General features: G+C 41.9%; 1 protein-coding gene across 1 annotated transcript; it reads right to left on the bottom strand.

Annotated features, from left to right (window-relative positions):
* Nucleotides 1-1,960: 1,960 nt before the first annotated feature.
* LOC115375622 (arylsulfatase I-like) lies at nucleotides 1,961-21,441 on the bottom strand. The gene is made up of 11 exons (XM_030075086.1): nucleotides 21,254-21,441; nucleotides 19,475-19,682; nucleotides 17,811-17,950; nucleotides 14,173-14,322; nucleotides 12,547-12,621; nucleotides 12,261-12,435; nucleotides 10,401-10,637; nucleotides 9,438-9,584; nucleotides 7,009-7,177; nucleotides 5,249-5,889; nucleotides 1,961-4,396 (listed from the first exon to the last, which is right to left on the bottom strand). The coding sequence occupies exons 2-11, from the start codon at nucleotides 19,664-19,666 to the stop codon at nucleotides 3,965-3,967; spliced, it is 2,358 nt and encodes a 785-aa protein (XP_029930946.1). The 5' UTR covers nucleotides 19,667-19,682; nucleotides 21,254-21,441; the 3' UTR covers nucleotides 1,961-3,964.
* Nucleotides 21,442-23,275: the final 1,834 nt, after the last annotated feature.

The raw sequence follows: 23,275 nt of genomic DNA, 5'->3' as shown, positions 1-23,275 counted from the left end.
TCAAACAATAAAAGCTAAACTGAAACCAGCAAACTCCCTCTGGAAACTAACTGAAACTAAACTGAACTGACAACAAAAATTAAGAGCAAAAATAAAAATGAGAACCAGTGAGAAATACAAAACTATGAAAGCTGTTTTTGACGTGAAAACGGCTGCTGTCTGCTACAAATATTCTCTGCTCTGTTTTCCAACATTTCCTGATCTGACTGCAGTAGAAGTAGAAGTACTGTTCCTCTGCTGGTATGTGACTGCAGTAGAAGTAGAAGTACTGTTCCTCTGCTGGTATGTGACTGCAGTAGAAGTAGAAGTACTGTTCCTCTGCTGGTATGTGACTGCAGTAGAAGTAGAAGTACTGTCACTCTGCTGGTATCTGACTGCAGTAGAAGTAGAAGTACTGTTCCTCTGCTGGTATGTGACTGCAGTAGAAGTAGAGGTACTGTTCCTCTGCTGGTATGTGACTGCAGTAGAAGTAGAAGTACTGTTCCTCTGCTGGTATCTGACTGCAGTAGAAGTAGAAGTACTGTTCCTCTGCTGGTATGTGACTGCAGTAGAAGTAGAAGTACTGTTCCTCTGCTGGTATCTGACTGCAGTAGAAGTAGAAGTACTGTTCCTCTGCTGGTATGTGACTGCAGTAGAAGTAGAAGTACTGTTCCTCTGCTGGTATGTGACTGCAGTAGAAGTAGAAGTAGTGCAGTAAAAATCTCCTGCAGTAAAAGTCCAAAGTGTCTCATGTCAAATGTCCTGGCAGTAAAAGTGACTGAGCTCCTTTTTCCAAACAGTAACTGTGTTAGCTGGGATCTTTTCTATGCAGTTAGAAAAGGAGGAGAGAACACGCTGCAGACTACATGCTTTTAAAGGGACATTACACTAAAACTGCTGAGGGCTGATTGGAGTGAGGACCCATTTTTTCACTTTTCTCCACACTTACTCCACATTTTCTGAGTCTAAACGGTGCTCGCGTCCATCAGCCATCTGCAGTTTTTCATCGTGCAGCTTTTATTGTGAAATTTGGAAATGATAAAAAGTAGAACCAAGCAGGCTCCTCCTCTCATCTTTGCTGACTGAGCTTTTATTGTGAAAAGGATCCACAATCTGTCATTGATCATTTGTTCTCTGTAATGGATCTGATTTAAAATGTAATGAGGGACAAAACTCAAGCAAAAATGGACTTAAGTAAAAGTAAAATGACTGACTTTAAAAAATACTCAAAGTTACAAATTCTTCTTTTTCCGCGCCATCATTGGCAAATTATGTATTTAAAGCTGCTTCGCATCTGCAAACGAATACATGCGTGTGTTGAGTCCTGATATTTTATAATTCCCTAAAACAAGTGGAAAAAAACAAAACAAAACAAAGCGTTGGTCAGGTGAAGTAACTTTACTTCTTCCTCAGGGTGTTGGAAATGGTGCAAGAATTTCAAAATAAGGCAGATCAACTGTTTCCAGATATTCTGTCGTGTTGTGAAAATGCTTGTGGGAAAAAAAAGAAAAAAGAAAATCCCTAAACGGTGCTGAAAGATGTGAAGCTTTCCCGTCCCACTGGCAGACTTGAATCTAATAATGAAATTCTGAACACTGATATTGAGAATTGAGTTTCAGCCCCTGTGGACTAATTTCTGCTGACATTAATTTCCCTTTTGGCTGCTTCTGATGTACAAAAAACACAGAGAATGCAGCTCCCAACATGAAGCAAATACAAGCAAAACCGCATCACTGATCACCCCGGATCACATTTACTTTCACGGCGGCACATTAATGAGAAAATCATCTTTAAGTGTCGCACATTCAATGTAAAAATATCCATCATAACCAGCCGTTTCATCTTCTTTCGAGTCTTAAAATCCTGTTTTTCATGGAAATATCTGCTTGTGGTGTGCGGTACGTTAAATTACTTCAATGCAATGTGGCTCGATCAGAGATTTCCAGAAAGAGACAATGAATTGAAAACAGGCAGATGCAACTTTTTTTTTTTTACAACAAGGTGAATGTTATTAAGTTGAATTATTTCAGTCAGTGGCAGAAAATCAGATTTTGGGAGTCAGTACAATGTGAAATTACTTCTCAACAAGAGGGTTTTTGCTCTGTTCACAGTAGTAGGAAGGATGCTGAAGTTCATCGATGTACGGCGCTGCAGATACGTTCATACGAGCACAGTATCAAAAAAAACAAAACAAAAAAAACCTTTATCATCACTGCAAGTGTGTAACTGGAAACTGTAAAAATCCTTAAAATCTCTCATCTTGTTTCCTTGTTTGTGACAGACGGAGAAACAGAGAAAAAGGAAAACTGTTGGCACTACAAGTGACATTTACAGAGATGCAAATAAGATGCATGCATTTTCATTGCATAAGGTAAACATCGGTATCAAAGCCCCAATTTGGGTTTTTAAGTACATCAATCACAGGTGTAAACATAGACCAAAACGCTCTGCATATCGCTTCACACATACATTCTTGAAAACTATGGCTTTCTGGTAAAAAAATAATCTCTTTGCAACTTTCTGATTCAAACTCAACTCAAAAATATCGGTCCATTTTGTTCAAATGTTAACAAACAACACAAACTTAAAGGAATAATCCTACATTTTGGGCAAAGTACCCTTTTTCCGACCCTTTACCCCGACTGAGACAAGATGTTCAACGCTATTTTCACCTCTGTACGTTCAGTGCTTTGATTCCTATGGGTAGCATTTTGTATTAGCTTAGCATAAAGAACTGAAGTCTATGGGAGTCATTAGCCTAGCTAGCAGTGATGTGTATTTTGAATCCCCATGATCCACTTTGTAAATAAGACAGCTGTGGAGTTGCTGTAGGGTTTATTTTGTTCACTTTGACAGAGCTAGGCTAACGACTCCCATAGACTTCAAGTCTTTATGCTAAGCTAACACGAAATGCTACCCATGGTAACTGAATTACTGGACGTACAGAGGTGAAAATGGTATCGAACATCTTGTCTCAGTCTGGGGAAGTCGGGAAAATTTTTTGCCCAAACCTTGGAGCTTTCCTTTAACCATTTACAGTGTCAAGATACATTTAGATGTCACACAGCGTCAGTCCTTGTATCAAGAACTCTTGTCGATTTGTAAGTGAAAAACAGTCAGTGAAACAAACAGTTGACGCAGAAACAGTGGATACAGACTCTGTGATGTCACCTGAAACATCGGGCGGTGGTCGTAACCCTCGTACAGGGATTAGGAAACCATCTTTTCCTGGGAACCGAAAAGCCTGAATCTGAAGCCTCGCACTTCACCTCCAAACTGATAGTCTCCGTCACCTCATTTCTGAAATCTTATTGCATAAAGTCTTGACACAGTACACCGCAATTGAATTCCACAAATGGGTCATTCAGACATACACAGTCGTGTCGAAAAGATACTCATTCCACATATAGATTTTCTTCTGTTTCCTAAATAAAACATGAGAAACATTTTACACTGACCCACCCTCCTCGGCCCAAAGCAGCATTTATAAATCAAGTATAAACAGTTAACCAATGCTTCCTAACACACTGCGACATAGTGATGAGCACATACAAACATGATTTAAATAGTAAATTCACAATTTTGGACAGCATGCGATCCTTCATGTGCCCATCATTACGTCACAGTGTGTTACAAGGTTTCTGTTAACAGCGTACACACAATTTAGAAATGCTTACCTCAGGGGGATAACATGTAACCAACAATATATAAAAAGGCACAAAACAGGTAAACGATTATCGACTTTGACTTGATTTTTTCTAAAAAGAAAGTGGAATGGCATATTTTGCTATAGTACAATTCTTAAAACGGGCTCATTTCAGATGAACCTGCTGGAATTAACTCGCCCATTATCACTTTTTTCACTAGTTTTAAGAAGTAAAAATGAAGGAAAGCACAAAAATAACACTATAAAATCTGAATCCACAAAAAACAAAACACTGAAGATAAACATTTTTTTTAAACAGTCTCTGAATTGTTTCCCGTCTCAAATCCGATTGGACATCATCTGGGTGTTGAGGTTCATGAAGAACGACTTCAGCTTGCACAGCATGCACTTCTTTTTCCTCTTCTTTTCCCTCTTCTTCTTCTTCCTGGTCTTGCCTTTCTCGTACACCCCTTTGTACTGCTCCTCTTCCTCGTCTTCGTCCACCCAGGGCACCCAGGCTCCCCCGTGCCGGTCGGGATTGGCTCGCGGGTCGTCCGGCGGGAAGTAAACCGGCACCGCCGTCTGGTTGTAGAAGGCGAGCCGGGCGAGCAGGCGCTGCACCACGTCGGGCCGCCGCTCCGCCAGGTCCCAGCGCTCGTACGGGTCGTCTGTGATGTTGAACAGCCACACGGTTTTCTGGGCGGCCGTTTTGTACGCGGATGCGTAGGCGCGCTCGAGGTTCCACCAGCGGCCGGGGAGACTGCTGACCACCTGGGGGTCAAAATCAGAAAGTCTTACTGATTTACTGTATTTATCTAACGCAAAATGTTATAGTTTATTGTCCTACACAAATTTTTAAACCTAAACCAGGTGTTGTGTATTGACATTAAACTGATATTCTGATATGGATATCGTCTGAGATTTTTGTATATCATGATATCAGTGTTTTCTAGTAAAAGAATGCAGTTTCCTCAAGTTTTTAGACTTTTCTCACTGTTCTATTATTTGCGTCTATTTGCATTATTATTATATCCACACTACTAATGACTGCAACTTGTGCATAAATATCTTATCAAAGTATGAACAGTCATCGCTACTATACTGTCACAATATCGAAATCAAGGTATTCAGAGATATCGTGATATTTGATTTTGTCCGTATCGCCCAGCCCTCGTAGGGTGTTGAGATTAAAAAAAAGGGGACCCGACCTTCATGAGACCTTCCCAAGACAGCAAGGCCAATAAAAACTTAAAGTTGTAGATGAATGCAGTGTATAAAAGCAAATATATTTAAAAAAAAAAAAATCACTGAAAAAGTCGCAATTTACTGATTGCAAAAAAGTAAAATTAAGGATGCAATTTTTTCCCACTCTATCAGAGATGGCTGGCATTTCTGGAATGCAAATCAAACCCTGAAGGCTTACGAGTAAAGCTTTCTTCATCGGGGATTGAAGGCAGCACAGTCAGTGCTTGATACAGAAATTACAGATATCCCAATTAAGCAATTAAGACTCAAATGCCGTTTGGGAAACTGATCCCGTCCCAGTAGGTCTATATTTGATGTCGTTGCTGATGGATGTGCCTGAATCCCTGTAAACCATCAGCCCCACTGGTGATACGGTACCTGCGGGGGAACCCAGTCTCCATGGCCCGGGTCTCCTGTGAGCAGCTTCCAGTCCCCGACTCTGATGGCAGCCTGGACCGATGTGTCCCACACCGGCTCGGCCGACTGGGAGGACTGGAGCGTCAGCGGGGGCGTGGGTCGAGTCGTGACGTCGGGGTGGGGTGTTCCTGACAGCGACAGGTTCTGGTACTGGGAAATGTCCCGCTTGGGCTTCGACTTGAAATGCGGGTGGGTCTGAGTTTGGGATTTGGGCCGGGGCGGTCCTGACAGCGAAAGGTTCTGGTGGAGAGACGGACCGGACTGGGACCGCACATGCAGCTGGTTCAGTGAGACGGGCTCGGGCTGAGAAAAGACTTGAGACTTGGATAAGGGTTTGAGTTTTGATTTTTCAGCTTTGGGTTTAATCTTGGCTTTGGGAAGGGGCCTGGGTTTAGGTTTGAATTTTGTTTTTTGAGTTTTGGGTTTGATCTTGGCTTTGAGAAGCGGCCTGGATTTGGGCTTGGGCTTAGGTACGTGCTGAGAAATGTCCCACGGCTCCAGAGAGGTCTTTAACTTGGACCCAAACTTAGACCACTGCTTTGGTTGCTGCTTCTTGACCTTCTTCTTGGGCTTCTTGGAGGCCTTGGCTTTAATTGTAGTACCTGCTCAAACAAAGGAAACACCCGAATAAATGAGGGATACAACGTACAGCATACCTACTCTCTATTGCTTCAAAGAAATCTTCAATCTCTCCTTGATGTTGAGGCTCTTCCGTTGAGACTGACCCGCTCGCTTCATTATCTGTTCTTCTTTGGCTTCCTTTCCTCTGTTGTTCATTTCCCTCTCTCTGTTCTGCTCTCACTGTTTCTCCCTTTCTTCATGTATTTTTCCCTCTTTTCACCCCAAATTCTCTTTGCCTTTCCTTCTGTGCTCTCCCCCTTACTGTATTTACCTTCCTCCTTTCTTTCCTTACTTCCCCATTCTCTTTATTTTTTCTTTCCAGGGAAAAATAAACCATTCTCTGAGCTCCTCATTAGCTTCCACAGTTGCATTAAAAATGTTAATAATGAGGTAAACAAGTGTTTTGCTCCTGATGTGCATGTGGGGGTTTACCTTGGATGGGGGTTGTGCTCAGATCTTGGCCTTCCCAACTCACCTCCACTGCCAACAGTTTGTTCATGTACAGACTTAGTATGAGTTTTGAGCAGAGATTCTAAACTTTTTGGCTTTTTGGCAAACTTACGACCTCATATTACAAGCCAAGACATGAGAAACCATTTGGGGTCAAAGTTTGAGCCCAAATAGTAATTGTTATTACAACTGCTTTGATGTAAAAAAAAACAATTAGTTCACAAGAAATCTGTATTTACTTTTTCAGATTCCACAAATCATTTTACCACCGCCAAGGTTTTGTATCTTATAAGCATGATTTTTAATAACAACGTGTGCGTTAGGGGTTTGTATTGATGCATATATTCAGGAATTACAAATACCAAGTGACACTGACAATACAGAGTGACACAAACGCACTTTTGTGCACTGTGGCACAAAATGCTTCCATGTGTGTGAAAGGAAATCTCAAAGTGTGAAAAATTGCTCCAAAACAATCTCAGATTCAGGTTCAGGTAACGGCCCAAATGTGATGTCACCCACGAAAGCCTTCGCCTCTGGAGAGACACTCACTTGCAATAAACCTTGCTGTTGGCATGCAGTTATCAAGAATAACAACATCTGGGACTAAAGGCGTATTATGGTGGTGTTGCCTTTGTTTTGGTAGTTACCTGAGGCTCCCTTCTTCTTCTTCCCAGGGGCCGTCTTGTGGTCGGCCCAGGCCTTCATTGGAGCGGCAGGTTTGTGCAGAGGGTCGATGTTGTGAAGGATCTCATGACGAGGTGACTCCTTCCCTTCGCTGATGGCTGGCCAAACATCAAACCCGTCCAGGCCCTGGCTCTGAGAAGGAGAGGAAAATGATGAAAAACAGAGGCATCATGCAAAAAAAAAAAAAAAAAAAAAACAGGGAGAGAAGAGTGATGTGTCGGGTGGTGTCCTCGTACGTCCTCTGCTGTCACCAGAACTGGCCTTTTGTCCTTGTGCCTCGTGGGCCAACGCTGAGAAAACCTTGTAAATTGTCCGTTTTGTTTTTGCACAAATGTTGCGTGGACAAATTCCTCCACTTTTACCACTGAGGAATAAATCAATAAAAATTCCTCTCCTTTCGACGGGGATCATAATGGGTTGTAGTGACGATAGTCCTGCTTATCTGCTTTGGCAGTATAAACCCTCTCACATGTCAAAGCCAGTGAAGCTCTTTGGGAGCTGTCGACAGAAAGCATTCACTAATAAAATAAATTACTATGTTTGGGCCAAAAAAACAAAGGGCATATGAGGCCAGTGTTCGGAAATGGTGCTCTCATGATGAGTTAAGAGCGGTATGATGTATCTACACAATAATAATAATAAAAGGACAGGTTCCTAGTAGCATTGTGACCTGCAGTCTGGTAAAAATCTGAGACAAAAATGTGGATTTGAGACGCAGAGTCACATTCAAACTCAGTGAAAACAAAAATAAAAACAAAATAACATATGGGAAACATTAAGTGGCCAGATTTAATCACCACAGTGTGTTCCAGCAGAGGGAAAAGTTCAAATGACAGCTAGAACAAGTGAAGTTTTGCACCAACGTGGCAGCAAATATGGCAGCATCCATGACAAGGGGCTCATGCATATACATGAACATCATTCATAAACTCTTTGGATCTTTGTCTACATTTCTACATTTAAAACGTATTTAACAAACATGTTTAACCTTTCATATGTCCATTATTTTATGCCTTAAAATCCATTTTTTATCCTGTTTTTGTGTTTGCGCATGTAAACATCACATCCTGATTTCGGAAACCCGGATAAGCCCTTATCCCGGTTTTGAGAATCCTGATTATGCCCGCTGGAGGTCTACCAAAGAAACTGCTGCATGTTTGCATCTTATCCCGGTTTCTGGCAGCGCTGGCCCGGCGCCGCTCAAAGTGGAGGACATGTTTAATATTTCCTGTCGCTCTCTCTTCTCGCATCGCTGGCAATAAGGCGGACGAGCCAAAACCGCAGTGCAAAGTTGGCCTGTAACAGTGCTTAACCTGCTATGAGCCAAACCGGTCTCATTTTCAACAGCCACAGTCAAATTAATTTAAGATTCACAGTTACAGAGGAATATCAGCTTAAGTTTCAAAGTTCAAGTTTCAGGGTAACTTTATTATTGATTAATGAATTAATTTTTTTATTAATGATTTCAAAATTGCCAGTTTGTGCTGTACACATCACAGACGCCTGCAGTAATCAGTAACTGGTTTAGTAATATTGACCATGTATATACAGGATACGAATAACCAGATTTCTCTGTGTTCCATGTAAACACCACATCCCAAACAGGATCAAAACCGGGATAAGCCTCATAACCGGGATACTCAAGTCCATGTAGGTGTAATTACATTACAATACACTGCAATTACACTACATTTATTAATCCTTTTCACCCTTGTAAAATGTTTATCAATGGGCTCAGTGATAGTGCTGCCCCCCGTGGCACTCCTTTATTTTTTTTAACCAGGGAGTCCCAGTGAGGTTAAAAATCTGCTGTCATGGCTCAGTTTGAGCACTATAAAGCTGTACACAGTTCAATTCAATTCAATTGTATTCATTTATATAGCCCAGAATCACAAATTACAAATTTGTCTCAAAGGGCTTTACAGGAAATACAACATCCCCTGTACTTAGACCAGGGGTGTCAAACTCGTGCCATGGAGGGCCAAGAGGCTGCAGGTTTTCATTCCAACCAAAAACTCCTCCAGGTGATTTCACTGATCACCCTACCTCCAAACAGAGAGGCGGGACTAATCAGTGAAATCACCTGGTGGAGTTGTTGGTTGGAATGAAAACCTGCAGCCTCTTGGCCCTCCATGGCACGAGTTTGACACCTATGCCTTAGACCCTCACATCGGATGAGGAACAACTCCCTAAAAAAAAAACCTTTAACAGGGAGAAAAATAGGAAGAAACCTCAGGGGAGCAACAGAGGAGGGATCCCTCCCCAGGACGGACAGACGCACACAGTGTGACTATGCGACAAAATCACATTCAGGAACACTTAAAAGGTCCGACCCCAAAGTGAGAATTTGCTGCATGAGTTGTTTTGATGAGTCGAGTCGAGTTGAACTGACCTGGCTGACGTTGCCCCCGGCCAGGTTCACCAGCGTGGGGAACCAGTCGGTGATGTGGAGCAGAGCGTTGGAGACTCTCCTCCTGCGCCTCAGCAGGGGGCTGTGCACGAACGCCACGCCACGAACTCCCCCCTCCCAGTACGTACCCTGGGAACACATCAACCTGTCAACCTCCAGCCTGTTTGAGCCGCCACGAGCCCGCAGAGAGCCGTGTTCTGGGTTTGATATCGCTCCTGGCTGTTGTTTTGCTGAGACTTGGTTCTGTTTGTTTCTGTTGCTGCCATGCCTTCATTCTGCCTTGGCTCGATCACTGTCAAGTCCTCTCTGTTAATGATCAGTCTTGTTTCTTTTGGTCTTGACAGCGTCCTCATTCTTTCTTGGCTCTACTGGCACTAATCGTCCTTTTTTTTATTTACCCGTCTTATTTATGTTGGTTGTCTTTTGTCGAACTCTTGGGTCTCATCTTTCTCGACCTAATAAGTCCTGGTTCTGCTGCCTTTTTCACGCCTTCATACCCTCGTTAGACTTGTTGCAGATAACACAGGTAACAAATGTGAATCCTGAGTGTTTTAATCTCAAACTGACTGCATTAAATTAAACATTCTTGGCAGAGGAAGATATTTTTCCTTCAAACTACAAAGATGTTTCACTCAACAAGCTCTCTCTAAGCTATCTCTTCCTAACCAGATGTAACATTCAGAATTTCTTAAAGTTTGACAGGCGACACATCTGAAGCCAGAACTTTACTTGTTTCAAATTAATACGACATTTTTTGGGGGGAAAAAAAAATCATAGATACATGAACATAATTATAAACAGAAGCATAATGAGATAACTACAATTAAACTTTATGAAATGCAGGAGAGATGATTTTAAAGTCTGAATACAAATAAAAACATGTTGAGATGGAACACCTTCCCAAGTCCACAGACATAAATCACCAAACTCAAACGTTAGCCATACCTTGCGGCCCCGTAGAGGCCAGTTGCTGCCGCCTGTGAACGGCTGGGCCCCGTTGTCGGTGGAGTAGATGATGACGCTGTTCCGGTAGTAGCCGAACTTCCTGAGGGCGTAGGTGACGTTGCGCACCGCCTCGTCCACCGTGGAAACCATGGCGGCAAACTTCCTCCTGACGACGTTGGTCATGTCGCGGTAGGGGTAGATGTAGGACTTGGGGGGCTGCAGGGGGGTGTGGACCGCCTGGGCGACAACACAGTGGCATTTAGAGAATTTATCTTCGTTATGTGCTCATCTTGCACAATTTCAACTCATGCCTGCATGCACTGGATGGCTTTTCAAAATAATGATGCACGAGGTCAGTTGTTTAAACCAAAATCTCCCTTTGGACACTCGTGCAATGTTCGATATCACCAGTTTCTGATTCCAGGAGTTAGTTTGTGTTGGAAGTATTTCAATTTACTTCTCATGTGATGCATGGAATGATCATGTTCTTGTATTAAATCATTTTCTCAGGTGTGAAAATTAGATCTCCAATGCACACTGGAGCTGTTTTTTATGAATTCAAAGCCTTTATTCACTCATTAGTTCATTCATTAGTTGTCCGCACATCAAAAACTACTGATGCGTTGCTCGGTGACAGTCTTTGTTAGTGTCACTTCATCAGGCTGAGAAGAAGAAGAAGACCCAGCAGTGCCTCCTTCCCTTGTATTTTTATCTGTTTCAAGTCCCTTTTGTGTTGCACCCACTCTCCCTCAACCTTGCTCGTCTTCTTCGACTTTATTTGGTGCTGTACTGTCGTTCCCGCTCTCCTGACTCACAACACGCCGCATCATGGCTGCTCTGCATTCTTATGTACTGAGGGGACAGTCGCTGGTCTTTCTCTCCTCGACAGATCTAGAAAGAAGCTCTAACGCTACAATTCAAAAGGACTGGCACCCAAAACTGATGTTAATATATTTATTTAATGCCTATTTGACAGGGACAGATGCATATGCGGTGTTTGTCTTTGCGCGTTCAGATAGCTGGGAAAAATTCTATCAAGCTCTGTTGAAGCCGTGTTGGAAATAATACAACATGATGTCACACCATCTGCTTTTGGGCAGTTATCTGCAGGAACAGAAAAAAAAAATAAATAAATAACCCACCAAACAATCAAACGGGCCAAGGAACACAAAGTGCATCACCAATGGCTGTTTTGTTTTTTAACAGTGCAGCAGTGTTTTATTGGCGTTTTCCCTGAAGTCATTCATAGCTCCTAATAATGGCTTGGAGTCTCTCATTAATTTTTGTGTGTTTTTGGCAAACGCATTCTTCAAACTCCACCACACCGTAGCGACGGCCGCAGTGTTTCTAAGGCCAAACAAAAAAATACTTTGGGTTCCGGTTCCTTGTCATTTAAGGGCATGAACAGGTAGGGAATTTATTTTATTTTATATTTTTATTTTATTTAGCATTTTAAGGATGGGTAGGGGAGATTTATTTTATTTTATTTATTCATGGGAAGGATGGGTAATTAGAGATTTTATTTTATTTTATTCTTTTTTTTTTATTTTCGGAAGCGATGCATGGGTTGCTTTTTAAATATAATTAATTCAATATTTGCATAAGATCAAAACAGATGATGCTGATAGATAGATCAAAATAAAAGCCCTGCTTAACTTTTGACCAATGCCAACAAGATCCCACTCGGTCGCATAGTGCCTTTATTTTATTTTTTTATTTTATTTTTACACAGAGGCCAATAAAATAACCTGACTCGGGGGTTAAATGGGACACTCGGTCGGGAACCGGAACCCAGAAATTATTTTTGTCTGGCCTAAACTTTTTAACTAATGTGGTGTGCCCTGGTGCCGTGTGCGATACCTGCAGGGACAGCAGCAGGAAGAGCGGCCTGGCTGTGGGGTCGTGGCGCTCCAGAATCTTCCGGACCCTCTGCGTGTACAGCAGGGTGGAGTACCTCCCGCCCTGACCCCACGCCACGTCCTCGTCGTCATGGAGATCGAACCCGCACAGGCCTGGGCCGTCACAGGACCCGTAGCTGGAGACGGACGGAGAGAGAGAGAGACATAACAAACAAGTGAACAACATGCAGATAAGGTGACGAATCAGTCGACTTGTTTATTTTCATGATAATATCTGCATATTTTACCTGTAGTAACCAACACTTCCTGTTAAGGAGCCAAAGAAACTGTCAAAACCTTTCCTGGTGGGCAGACACGCTTTCCTGGAATAGACAGATTAGAGAGAGAGCATGTAAAAAGAAAAACACGCACGAAAGAGCAGATCCATTTCACATCAACGATATATAAAGTACATGAGCCATAACACTGCGCAGTGCCTTTTTCCCTCCTGGATGATTTTTTTTTTTCCGTTTTGAGACTCGATAATCACCTGTTAATTGATTACTTAACCCTCCTATTATGTTTGGAGTCAATTTGACCCCAGCCAATGTTTAACATCTCTAAATAAAGGATTAACATCATTTTTTTGCTTCATATTTAATGAGTTTTCCTAATGTAATGGGCACTACCGGGTAAACATGAAATTGACATGATGATATGTTTTCAATGTCCTGTACACACTTTGTAACGCAATGGTCATAAATAACAAAAATCTGTACATGCAATAATATAAAGCCATTAAAACACCAAAAATTCATATTTCTTTCCAATTTTAGATCAATCAGTGAGATTTCATGGTGATTTGCATATTTTTCCATAGTTGTGTAATAGGATGGATACTGGATGTATAAGTGGGGGTGGTTGGGAGTTATGTTTTAGTTAAAGGGCTATTTATTATTTAGAAACATAAAGTACTTGACACATAAACTTTGATAACAATTGTAGTTATAATAATTTTGTGGAAGTTTAAACTGCAGGGGTCAACAGGAGGGTTAAGTTATATTTCACTTTGGTGGAACACTGCAACGTTTGCCTCCACATAAATGCACCTACAATTATTAGGCTACATCAGCACCCCCTACTGTTCGCTGTCAGCATCACCGTTCCTGCTGGGTGCCAAGTCCTAATTCAGTGGCTTTTATTTTGGGGGGCTTGCCCTAACCAGCTATGATGGTTTTGGGGGAAAAGGAAAAAAAAAATTCCTTCCTCAGAGATTTTTATGGTGTTTAGTTTAATTAGTTTGTATTTAAAGATGCAGTATACGCAATTGTGGGATAAGTGAAGTAAGGGCTGTTTAGACCTGCAGTGTTACATAGTGGACTTTTACAGTGCACTTTTCCCATTTTAAAGTGATATAACCTGTTTAGTGGTATTGGCTGGTCCATGAGAATTTAACACATCCACCAAGTTTGGTCCATTAAATCCTTTCCTGCCGCGAGAAGAAAAGCCAGAGCTTCACCAAGAGAGTCCAACATGAATGAAGTCGATACAGAACAACATGATTTTGAGCACCAACACTGAAACGCTTGTTTTGAAGGACGCACAACAACACACGTTTGTTTAGGTTTCACTTTTAACCCTCTTTCCAGTCCCCTGGTTCCCAAACTGGCAGTTTTCTGTTTTCAGCAGTAGCACTACCGCTGTATCACCACACAGCGGCGCTCTGCTCCCATATTCAGCCTCTAAGATGATACAGCCACCTCATTCATTTGAGGCAGTACGCTCTCATTCTTGCGACAGGGAAGGAGTTAATGGACCAAACTGGGTGGATGTATTACACTCAAATGGAGCAGCAAAAACCTTTTATGTGGGACAGAATCTGAGCTTTGAGTGAGTTTGACTGGATATCAGAGATTGTGGAGCATCACACCAACCTGTAGAAACCCAGGTGCCACTTGCCCACCATGTGCGTGGCGTAGCCGGCCTGCTGGAGCCTCTGCGGCAGCGTGTCCATGTGTGAAGGCAGACAGCTCGGCTGGCGAGGTCTGATGATGGAGTGCTGCAGTCCCGTGTGGATCTGGTACCTGCGGGAAAGTGACTGCTTACTGGCTTCCCGACAGGCTGCAGATGGTCCGGCTCTGCTGTGGCCCTCCCAGCAGAACCGGGGATTCATTTATCCTCATTGCAATTAAGACTGATCAATCATTAATCTTTTTATTTGGAGCAGCTACATTTCTATCCTAGCTTGTGACTCATTTCAGTAACTGTTCTGCTTCCTCGTCAGCTCCGGCATCAAACTATGTCAAAGTTCACGACAAACAAAACAGGACGACAACCCTCCGTCTTAACTGCAGGCAAGAAAAAAATCCCCCAAAAAACAAAATACGCACAGTTTAGCATTTATAAGCCATAAATCCACCTCTTATCTGTTGATTTGTTTGTTGAGAAATGCAAATATATCAAGATCCGTGATAATATTCTGCAGTCTCACAATGTGGGCCAACGCAGCAAAGAATAGTGTGATTGTTCTCATCTGCTCTGCTTTCAAATTAATTATCCTCGTTTCATTCATTTTCATACAGTAGGCACGATGCACTGCAAAATATCTCCTCGGTTGTTGCATGATCATCAGTGACAAGCTGCCATACTGTAAACAGTGTAAAATAAGACCTCATCTTGCATAAATCCCACTGTTATTCAACCGAATGCCAAAATATGTTCTGTGGCTTTGACAATATGCCAGTGCAGCTTTTAGTCAAGTGGGGGAAAAAAAATCAATCTGCTCATTGTTTAGCAATTTTATTGCTAAACAGCGACCAGATGCTGCAGTCAAGCTTGAGTGTTTCTTTTTTACACAGATTTCCCCCATGTGTCTTTTATTGGTTCACAAAGCAGAGTGGCACAAATATACTGACATTCACCGTCTCCTTCCACTGTTTCACCAGCAAGAGAAAGTCTTAGAGTAGAAGAGGATTTTACGATTAGAAAAGGGCCTACAAACAACGGCTGGTCACCTGCCAAAACAGCTGGCAGATTAGACTAATTACTGTGACAAAGACAGTGTGTCCAAAAGGAATCCAAAATGTTGGGATAAGCCTTAATTCTTTCTTTATGGAGCTGCTCCTTTTGCTCCTCCAGAGCAGACGAACCTTTCAGCCACTAGACAACAAAGCTAGCTTATGACAAGAAAAGAATTTGTTAAGCGGTTCCCAAAACAACCAGTCAGCGGTCCATCAAAGACACCAGCGCTTTGCTGGAAATCTGGAGGAGCAGAGAAATACAGCACAAGTCAAATGTGTACCAGGAGATTTGTGGTGAGCTGGAAGGAGATGGGATTATTCAAACTAAAGACCAAATAGTAAATTAAAAAAAAATTCAAAAAGGAAAATTGTGATGTTTGGTTTTCAACCAGTGGAAACTTTGGTGGCCAGTTCTTAAGGCCACTCTACGGTTCCACATCTGCCTTTCTGCCTGCACACTATACATGGAAGTAACACATAAAGCGTTTGCCTTTACACTGGTATGTCACATAAACATGTGCACTAGGTGGCGCTGTGGCAGGATGGACCAAAAGTCCTTCCAGCTTTGCAATCGCTATACTGCCTGTTTGAAGGATCGTATGAAAGCCTTTATCAGCCTTTGCCATCGTGTTGTGTGGTCTTGGGTCAACAGGCTAATGTTAAACTTCTACAGAAGCCCCACTGAAAGCTTCCTCTGTCTTGGCATGACTGTGTGGTACACCAGCTGCATGGCACAGGGCAGGAAAGACTTGGCCCGGGTGGTGAAAACAGCCCAGAGGATTGTGGGAAGTCCTCTCCCAGACCTGGACTCGGTGTATGCCAGAGGAGCCAGCAGCATCGCCACAGACCCCACCCACCCGGGTCACAGACTGTTTCCCCCCCCTGCCCTCAGGACGGAGGTACAGGGCCCTAAAAACAAGGACTAACAGACTGAGGAACAGCTTTTTCCCCAGAGCTGTGGCCTCCATCACCCCCTCTGCACACACACACACACACACATACACCCCAGCCCCCAAGTACTGACTGAGTCACTTTAGCATCCTTTGCACTGCACTGTTGAACCTACCTTGCTGCTGTTTTTACACTGACGTCACTTTATCTTTTTTTATACTCATTCATTATTGTGTTTATGTTTTATTGATTGTTTGTCTGTTTGAGCTTGTTTGCTGAGAAATTACCAAACAGGATTTCATTGTACGATGTGCAGTGGGAATAAAGTCCTCTAAGTTCTACGAATGGTGATTCTGCTTGTCGTGTCTGTTCTGCAGAAATGTTCAAGACGTGTGCACATCGGCTCGTCTGTGAGCATCGGTGAGCCATGTTGAGAAACCACCTCGCTGCACCGTTACGCCAAGACGCTGTGACCGACCGACTTGGACGCATGAACTCAGCGCTAAGGCTCATTCATACGTACGGTGCTTTGCGTATGAAAATAAATACGTCCATTTCAAATGATGTAACTGCCCACGCACTTCCATGCATTCTTTATGTCGGCATGGATGCTGATCAATAAACCCACTAGAGGGCAGCTCAGAGTCAACGGTTCAGGCAGCAACAAACAGTGGAGGAGGGGGTAATAATGGACCTGAGGTGGCGTTGTAGATGGCGGTGGTCTGGTGCCCCTTTTCCACCAAAAAGAACCTAGTGCTAGTTCGGTGCTTAACTGGTTCCAACAAAGAACCGGTTTGCTTTTCCATCGGCCGAGAGCCAAGTGGGCCAAGTCAGAGCCACGTCATTACATCATCGTAAAACATGATCACGTGGGTGTGCGAGACGCTCACTCGGAATCACAATAACCAACATGGACGAGCCATTGTGGCGATGCAAATACTGCTCGTGTCTTTACAAGCCTACACTGCGATCCAGAAGCGGAAAGCACAATTATTGCTGGCTACCCGTCGTATTCGTGGTCGGAATGAATGACGACGAGGTTTAGCTTTACGTTTATAGCGTTCGCTGCTCCCGTTTGGGTCTGTAACCCCACCCACCAATGACGTGGTGGGTTGCGTTATCGGTTCTTTCTCTGGCTCCTGTTTAGCCCCTGCTCGAAGTTGGTGCTTGCCTGGAACCAGTTTGGAACCAGTTTGGCCCGTGCTTGGGTGGAGGGAAAAACAAAGAACCGGTGCTAAGTCAGGCACCGGCTCCGAACCAGCCCTGGAACCTCTTTGGTGGAAAAGGGGACTGAGAGGACATTAAACACATGACGATATAATCTCTAATATTATCAGTTTTTAAATATTTCTTCTTTGTGTCTCGTTCACAGACTGGTCTACACTGCCCCCGTTTTTCGTCCGTATCCGTAAGCTTTCTGAAAATGCGCACGAAAACAAACGACACGAACTGAATGTACTGAATGTTGAGTACAAATGAGCCTTTAAAGGGATCAAGCGGATCACCAGGTGAGCTTTGGTCCAACACCTGAGCCACACCTGGACAACTGATTGCACAAGCTCCCCCCTGAGGCCAACCAACGTAATGCAATGCAATTCATTCACGAAAATCCAGTCAGTGGTGTGTGTGATGCTGTGTGTGATGGACGGACGGGTCGGTACCTGCCGGTCATGAGCTGGCTGCGTGACGGAGTGCAGATGGGCTGGACGTAGTAGTTCTCCAACCTCACGCCCTCGGCCGCCAGCTTGTCCAGTGTGGGGGTCTTGATGGACGGGTTGTGGTAGCCGATGTCGTTGTAGCCCTGTTGATGGGCGGGTGGGGGCACGAAGGAGTTCTGTTATTACCCGGTCAGTCAATCAATCCAGCAATCGGTCATTAATTTTCCTCCCTGATGCCTGAGACAAAGCACGGATGTTTGTTTCATCGCCATTAAACCTTTTTGCAGAATGTCGTCAGTATCTTCAGACGAGGAAACTTCTTCACTTTGTCTCAAATTGCTGAATAAAGTGAGCAAAAGAACCAAGTGAACTGATCCCAATATGTTGGCATGTTATCATTTTCTATTAAAAAGCTATTAAAACAAAGGCCATACAAAACTGTTTTCATTCCTCTGATTGTGTGGTGTGTTTTACGTCCAAAAATGTGCACAATGAGCAGGGTCGGGAAAGTTATTTTCAGAAAATTATCCACATTATCACCTAATTTGCCTCCAAACATGAAGAAGTTCAATTACCAATGTAGTCCTGGTTGAACAAACAAACTAATAAAGAACTAATCCCCCTTATGTCAAATACATAAAATGATGTAGTGCTGAAGGGATTCGTTTATGAATTGATTAACCGACTGAAAGATAATGAACTGATTATAATTTTGATAGCTGACTAATCGTTTTAGTAATTTATTAAGTAAATATCACAAAAAATTTACTGGTTACAGCTTCACAAATGCCAGAGGTCGCTTGTTTTTTTTCTCTGTTGCTGATCACTAAAAAAAAACTGAAAACGTTGGGCTTTTGTTTAAGTTGTGATACAGAACTCACTTTGGGCTCGTTATTTTGTGACATCTGACAGGCTAAATTATTCATCAATTAATCAAAAAAGCAATAAATGGAATAATCGACAGTGAAAATAATCTTTAGTTGCAGCAGTAAAATGATGTAAAAATCCCAGTGAACAAGATACCCTTTGCCTTGGAAAAACCCAACTGAAGGGAACAATCTGTTGTAATCTGATTGTAATCTGACTTGTAATCTGATTACTATGCATCTCAAGAATTTGTGGTTACACTGATAAACTATACTGAATTGAAATATATAATGAATAGTTATCTTTTATATGCAACACCTCAGGCCTGCCAAACCAAACAAGTGGACAGCAAGAGGTAATTCGCACAGGTAAAACACACACACACACACACACACGTTTGTTTTTCTGTCTTAGCGAGGACTCTACATTGACTTCCATTCATTTTTTGCAGCCTTTTACAGTCTTTCCACAGGGTCAGAATGGGATTAAATAACAGACTCAAAACCCCAACCTTAACCAAACTCAGACGTAAATCCTAAACTAGACCCAAACCAATCTAAACCTTAATCTTAACCATGCCAGTATAGGATTAAGTAACAGATTCCCAACATAATCTGACTTTAACCTTAACCTAAATCTAATTCTAACCCTTAACCAATGAGACACAATTTGCCTTTGAAGGTGGGAGGACCGGCCAAAATGTCCCCTTTCCCCAAAAATGTCCCCACTCTGTTGGTTGTAAACGTGTTCCAGTCCTCGCTCATTCACACACACACACACACACACACACACACACAGACCTGATCATCAGTGAGGATAAATATGATGTGCGGCTGCCTCTTCTGCTCCCCGGACGCTTCATGGCTCTGCGTGTGTGCGTCCTCCTGGTCTTGCATCAGGTTGTGTGTGGAGTGCGCTGCAGTCAGGCTCAGCACACACACACACACACACACAGCCGCCGCCGCCGCCACTGACGCCGCCGCCGTGTGCATCTTCACTGAGAGATCCCTGGAGGACAGAGCAAAATACAGCCAGGATCTCCATTAACAAAATTACCAGAGCTGTAGCACACACATATGTTTGAGTTGGCACAAAATCACACAAGCACGCAATCACTGGAGAGCATAGATCATAAAAACCAAATATTAAGCAGACTTTCAAACTTGGCAGCAGCTGTCATCGTAAGATAATATCTGGTGGAGGGAGCTGAACCCCCCCGAGGCGGGAAGTGGGAGGTTTTATTACCAAGTGATGATCTGTGATACATTTACAATCAGCAGAGCTATATATTACATATAAAACACCGCATAAAAAAGACAAACACATTAACTTTATACAGGAAAGACACCGTTTATCAAAATACCTTACTTTGAATTCACAGGACGATGATTTTTCTGTGTTCGTTTCCAACAAAACTACTTTTTTTTTTTTTTTTTTTTTGGTCGAGTCTGCACCGGGTTGTTTTGCTCCTAAATATTCAAACATAAACTTTGACTTTCCGAGCGGCATCCACCTCACATCATTAATAATCTGCTGCTTATTACCTTGTTTTGCTTCGGTCTACTCTGCCTTCAAAATGAATCAAGCACAGTTACATCAAAGTTTTAATCCGAGCTGAGTTCCCTAATTATGTGTTATGGTCTTTGTATTCATTGATTTATTAAAAAAAAAAAAAAAAGGAGAGAGAGAGAATATTTTTGCAATGTATTCAAAAGAGACCGTTGTTTGGAGGCATGAATGAATCATAATTGCAATGAAGCAATTAAAAAATAAAGTTTTAATCCTGTTTGCACCCTGTAATTTGAAGTGCCGTCCTTCTCAAGAACCAGTTATTAAGTATAAAATGTGTTAAAATAATCTGTCAAGCATCTATTGTGAGAGAAATTAGCTGTTTTCTCAGAGAACGCTGCAATCTGAAGCGGCATTACACAGGCATTACTGCAGCATCATATCTTTTATAACTGGGTAGATGATTGATAGCAGCTGTCCCGTGACCATTAGGTTTTACACACACACACACACACACACACACACACACACACACACACACACTTCTATAAGGCTCCTCCATAAGGCAACTAACAACAATATTTACAGCTGTGTTTGCTGAAATAACACTAATTCATGACAGGAACTGGTATGACTGATTTCCCACAACCAAACTCTCTCTCTCTCTCTCTCTCTCTCTCTCTCTCTCTCTCTCTCTCTCTCTACCTCTCCCTCCAGCAGATGAGTGAGTGATCTGTTTGACATGCAGGCCTACTTCTTGTTAGTTTAGACCTGCAAGTACAGGCTGGTCCTGAATTAATCTGCTGTGATGAAGCCTGAACAATGAACACCAACTTCAGTGACACTGACAAATATCCGTGTGTATCAGGATAAGTTTTTTTTTTTTTTTTTTTTTTTTCCCCAAATCATGAAAACAAAAACAAAAACAAACAAACAAAAAAAGGAAAAAAAATATTATTTCGGTCCTTTCCATCTTATGTTTTCAATCAATACATGTGACCGTGAACGCATCACCCCGCAGCAGCTGTATCCCTGTGAGGAGCTCCAGGCCCAGATCAATAGATGTCTACCTCGGTTGAAGATCAATGGGAGTGATCGGGGCTCCTCTTCCTCCTCTTCTCCGCTTTCTCCTCAGTTCATGCCGTCAGCGCCGGGGTCCTCCGGCTCCGCGGACCAAGTTGACTTTGCGGAAAGTTTGTGGGAGACGCCGCATGTCCTCAAGTTTCCACAAAACCTTCCTCCTCCAGCCGTGAGCGTCCGCGGCCCGACGGAGCGTCAAGACGGAGAGAATAGCATGGCGGCACTTCCGGCACCTCCTTTCAAAATAAGACCCCCTCTCCCCACTGACAAACGTGTCAAATAAAATGATCGATCCATGAGGGGAAAATGGATCTCTTGCAGTTCAAATTCTCATAAGAGGAATATATTATAAGCATAAGTGAAATAGGCCCAGAAAAAAATAGTCCCAAGAAATATAAAATATGTGCATTAGAAATTTGTAAAAAAAAAAAAAAAAAAAAAAATGCATTGTGTATAGATATGTGCATTAATCCTAGAAAAATATTACAATAATAATACAGAAATAATTGTAATCAGTAGTTTAATAATAGGATGCAACATGTTTAAATATATATTGAAGTATATATATATGTAGGCATGCATTAGCTATACAGTATGGTACACACTAATATGCCCCAAATAGTACTGTGTGCAGTATATTTTATATTTTATGGGATACTATATTTTTAGTCTATATTTATTTATAGCAACTTTAATTGTAGCATTTAAAATAGCATTTAAAATTAGTGATGGCTAACCACTTAGCCATTAGCAAACTATAATGATTTAAAAAAAAATAAATAAATAAAAAAAATTTTTTAAAAAATTAAAACTTCACTGAAACTTTGTCAATCACAAAAAAGATATTTTAGTATGCAATATTATAGTATATTTAGCATATATGTAAGTATAGTAACTACTATAATTATAGTACATAGTATAGTATATCATCTGTATAAGATTGTATATTATAGCTCAGTTGCTGTAAATTAGTGGCAGCTAGCCACTTAGGCATTAGCAAACTACTTTTTAAAACTTTACAGAAACTTTGTAAATTATGAAAGATATTTGCAAAGCTGTAGTATATTTTTTAATATAGTTACATTCAATTTTCATGCACATTTTTTGGTAACTTTTTAAACTTTTTTTTTTATTTAAAATCTCATAAATGCCAACAAATATTAAACACAACATGACCTCTGTGGCCTGAAATTAGACTGAAAGGGTCAAGAGGTAAGAGAGCAGGCAGCTCATGTTGGGAAGCCCTGTGGTTTTCTTTTCAGACGAAAAAAAAGTCAACGGAAATTTTTAATTTGCATTTATTTAATTTATACGGCCAGTTTCAAAGGTAAGTATACATTTTCATATTGAACACAGACAACAAATAGTCACAGTGTTTGTAAAATACTTGCTCCTGCTTCAACAACCGAGCAGAGAAAAGCTATTAAATCGACTAACATCAGCTAATCCATTTCCTTATAACAATTATTATCATGTTGATCATAAAGAAACATTTACTGAGTGTGCCTTTGAAACACTTCCGAGCAGATTTTCTGTAAAGTTTAAAGATAAAACTGTGGCTGCAGATCAAAAATATGAAGATTAATCAAAAGATCAGGCAAGCAGCTGTGGAGTGAGTCAGTCCCACATTTGTCTCATATATGTCTTGTTATGGCTCAAGTTATGATTCAAGTTTAAGTTTTGGAGCTAAAAAGGTTTTAATATAACCACAGTGCACCTACACTGTCTATTTTAATGTCACATCTTCTCTTGCTCGCTGCTAAATGAACACAGAGGGCACCTGGTTATTTTCAGATGATTTCTACATTTTAATCCGGTTATTCTAGTCCCAGCAATTAAAATCTTTTATTTTGAAGGAAACAGAGCCAAACTACCGCTCTTTGGGCAGTCTGTGTGTAACTTGATGCAGCAAAAACAAACAAAAAAATGTAACCAAGCCCCCAACCCATTTCTTTAGCGTCTTTGCCTTATTTTCATTTGCATTTGCATTTCTCTGTCCGCCGGCGGCGCCC

The sequence above is a fragment of the Myripristis murdjan genome, chromosome 17 (assembly GCF_902150065.1).
Source record: "Myripristis murdjan chromosome 17, fMyrMur1.1, whole genome shotgun sequence".
NCBI classification, from domain to species: domain Eukaryota; kingdom Metazoa; phylum Chordata; class Actinopteri; order Holocentriformes; family Holocentridae; genus Myripristis; species Myripristis murdjan.
The sequence above is the reverse complement of the archived record's forward strand: the minus strand, read 5'-3'. Positions and strand labels throughout refer to the sequence as shown.

What these genes read in the sequence shown, in the direction of transcription:
- LOC115375622 (XM_030075086.1), bottom strand. Translation starts at nt 19,666, where the DNA reads ATGCACACGGCGGCGGCGTCAGTGGCGGCGGCGGCGGCTGTGTGTGTG. An exon ending in TTATCCTCACTGATGATCAG is followed by an intron (nt 17,951 to 19,474) that starts GTCTGTGTGTGT and finishes GCCCATCAACAG; the next exon opens with GGCTACAACGACATCGGCTA. An exon ending in TCCTGCTGCTGTCCCTGCAG is followed by an intron (nt 10,638 to 12,260) that starts GTATCGCACACG and finishes GTTGTCGCCCAG; the next exon opens with GCGGTCCACACCCCCCTGCA.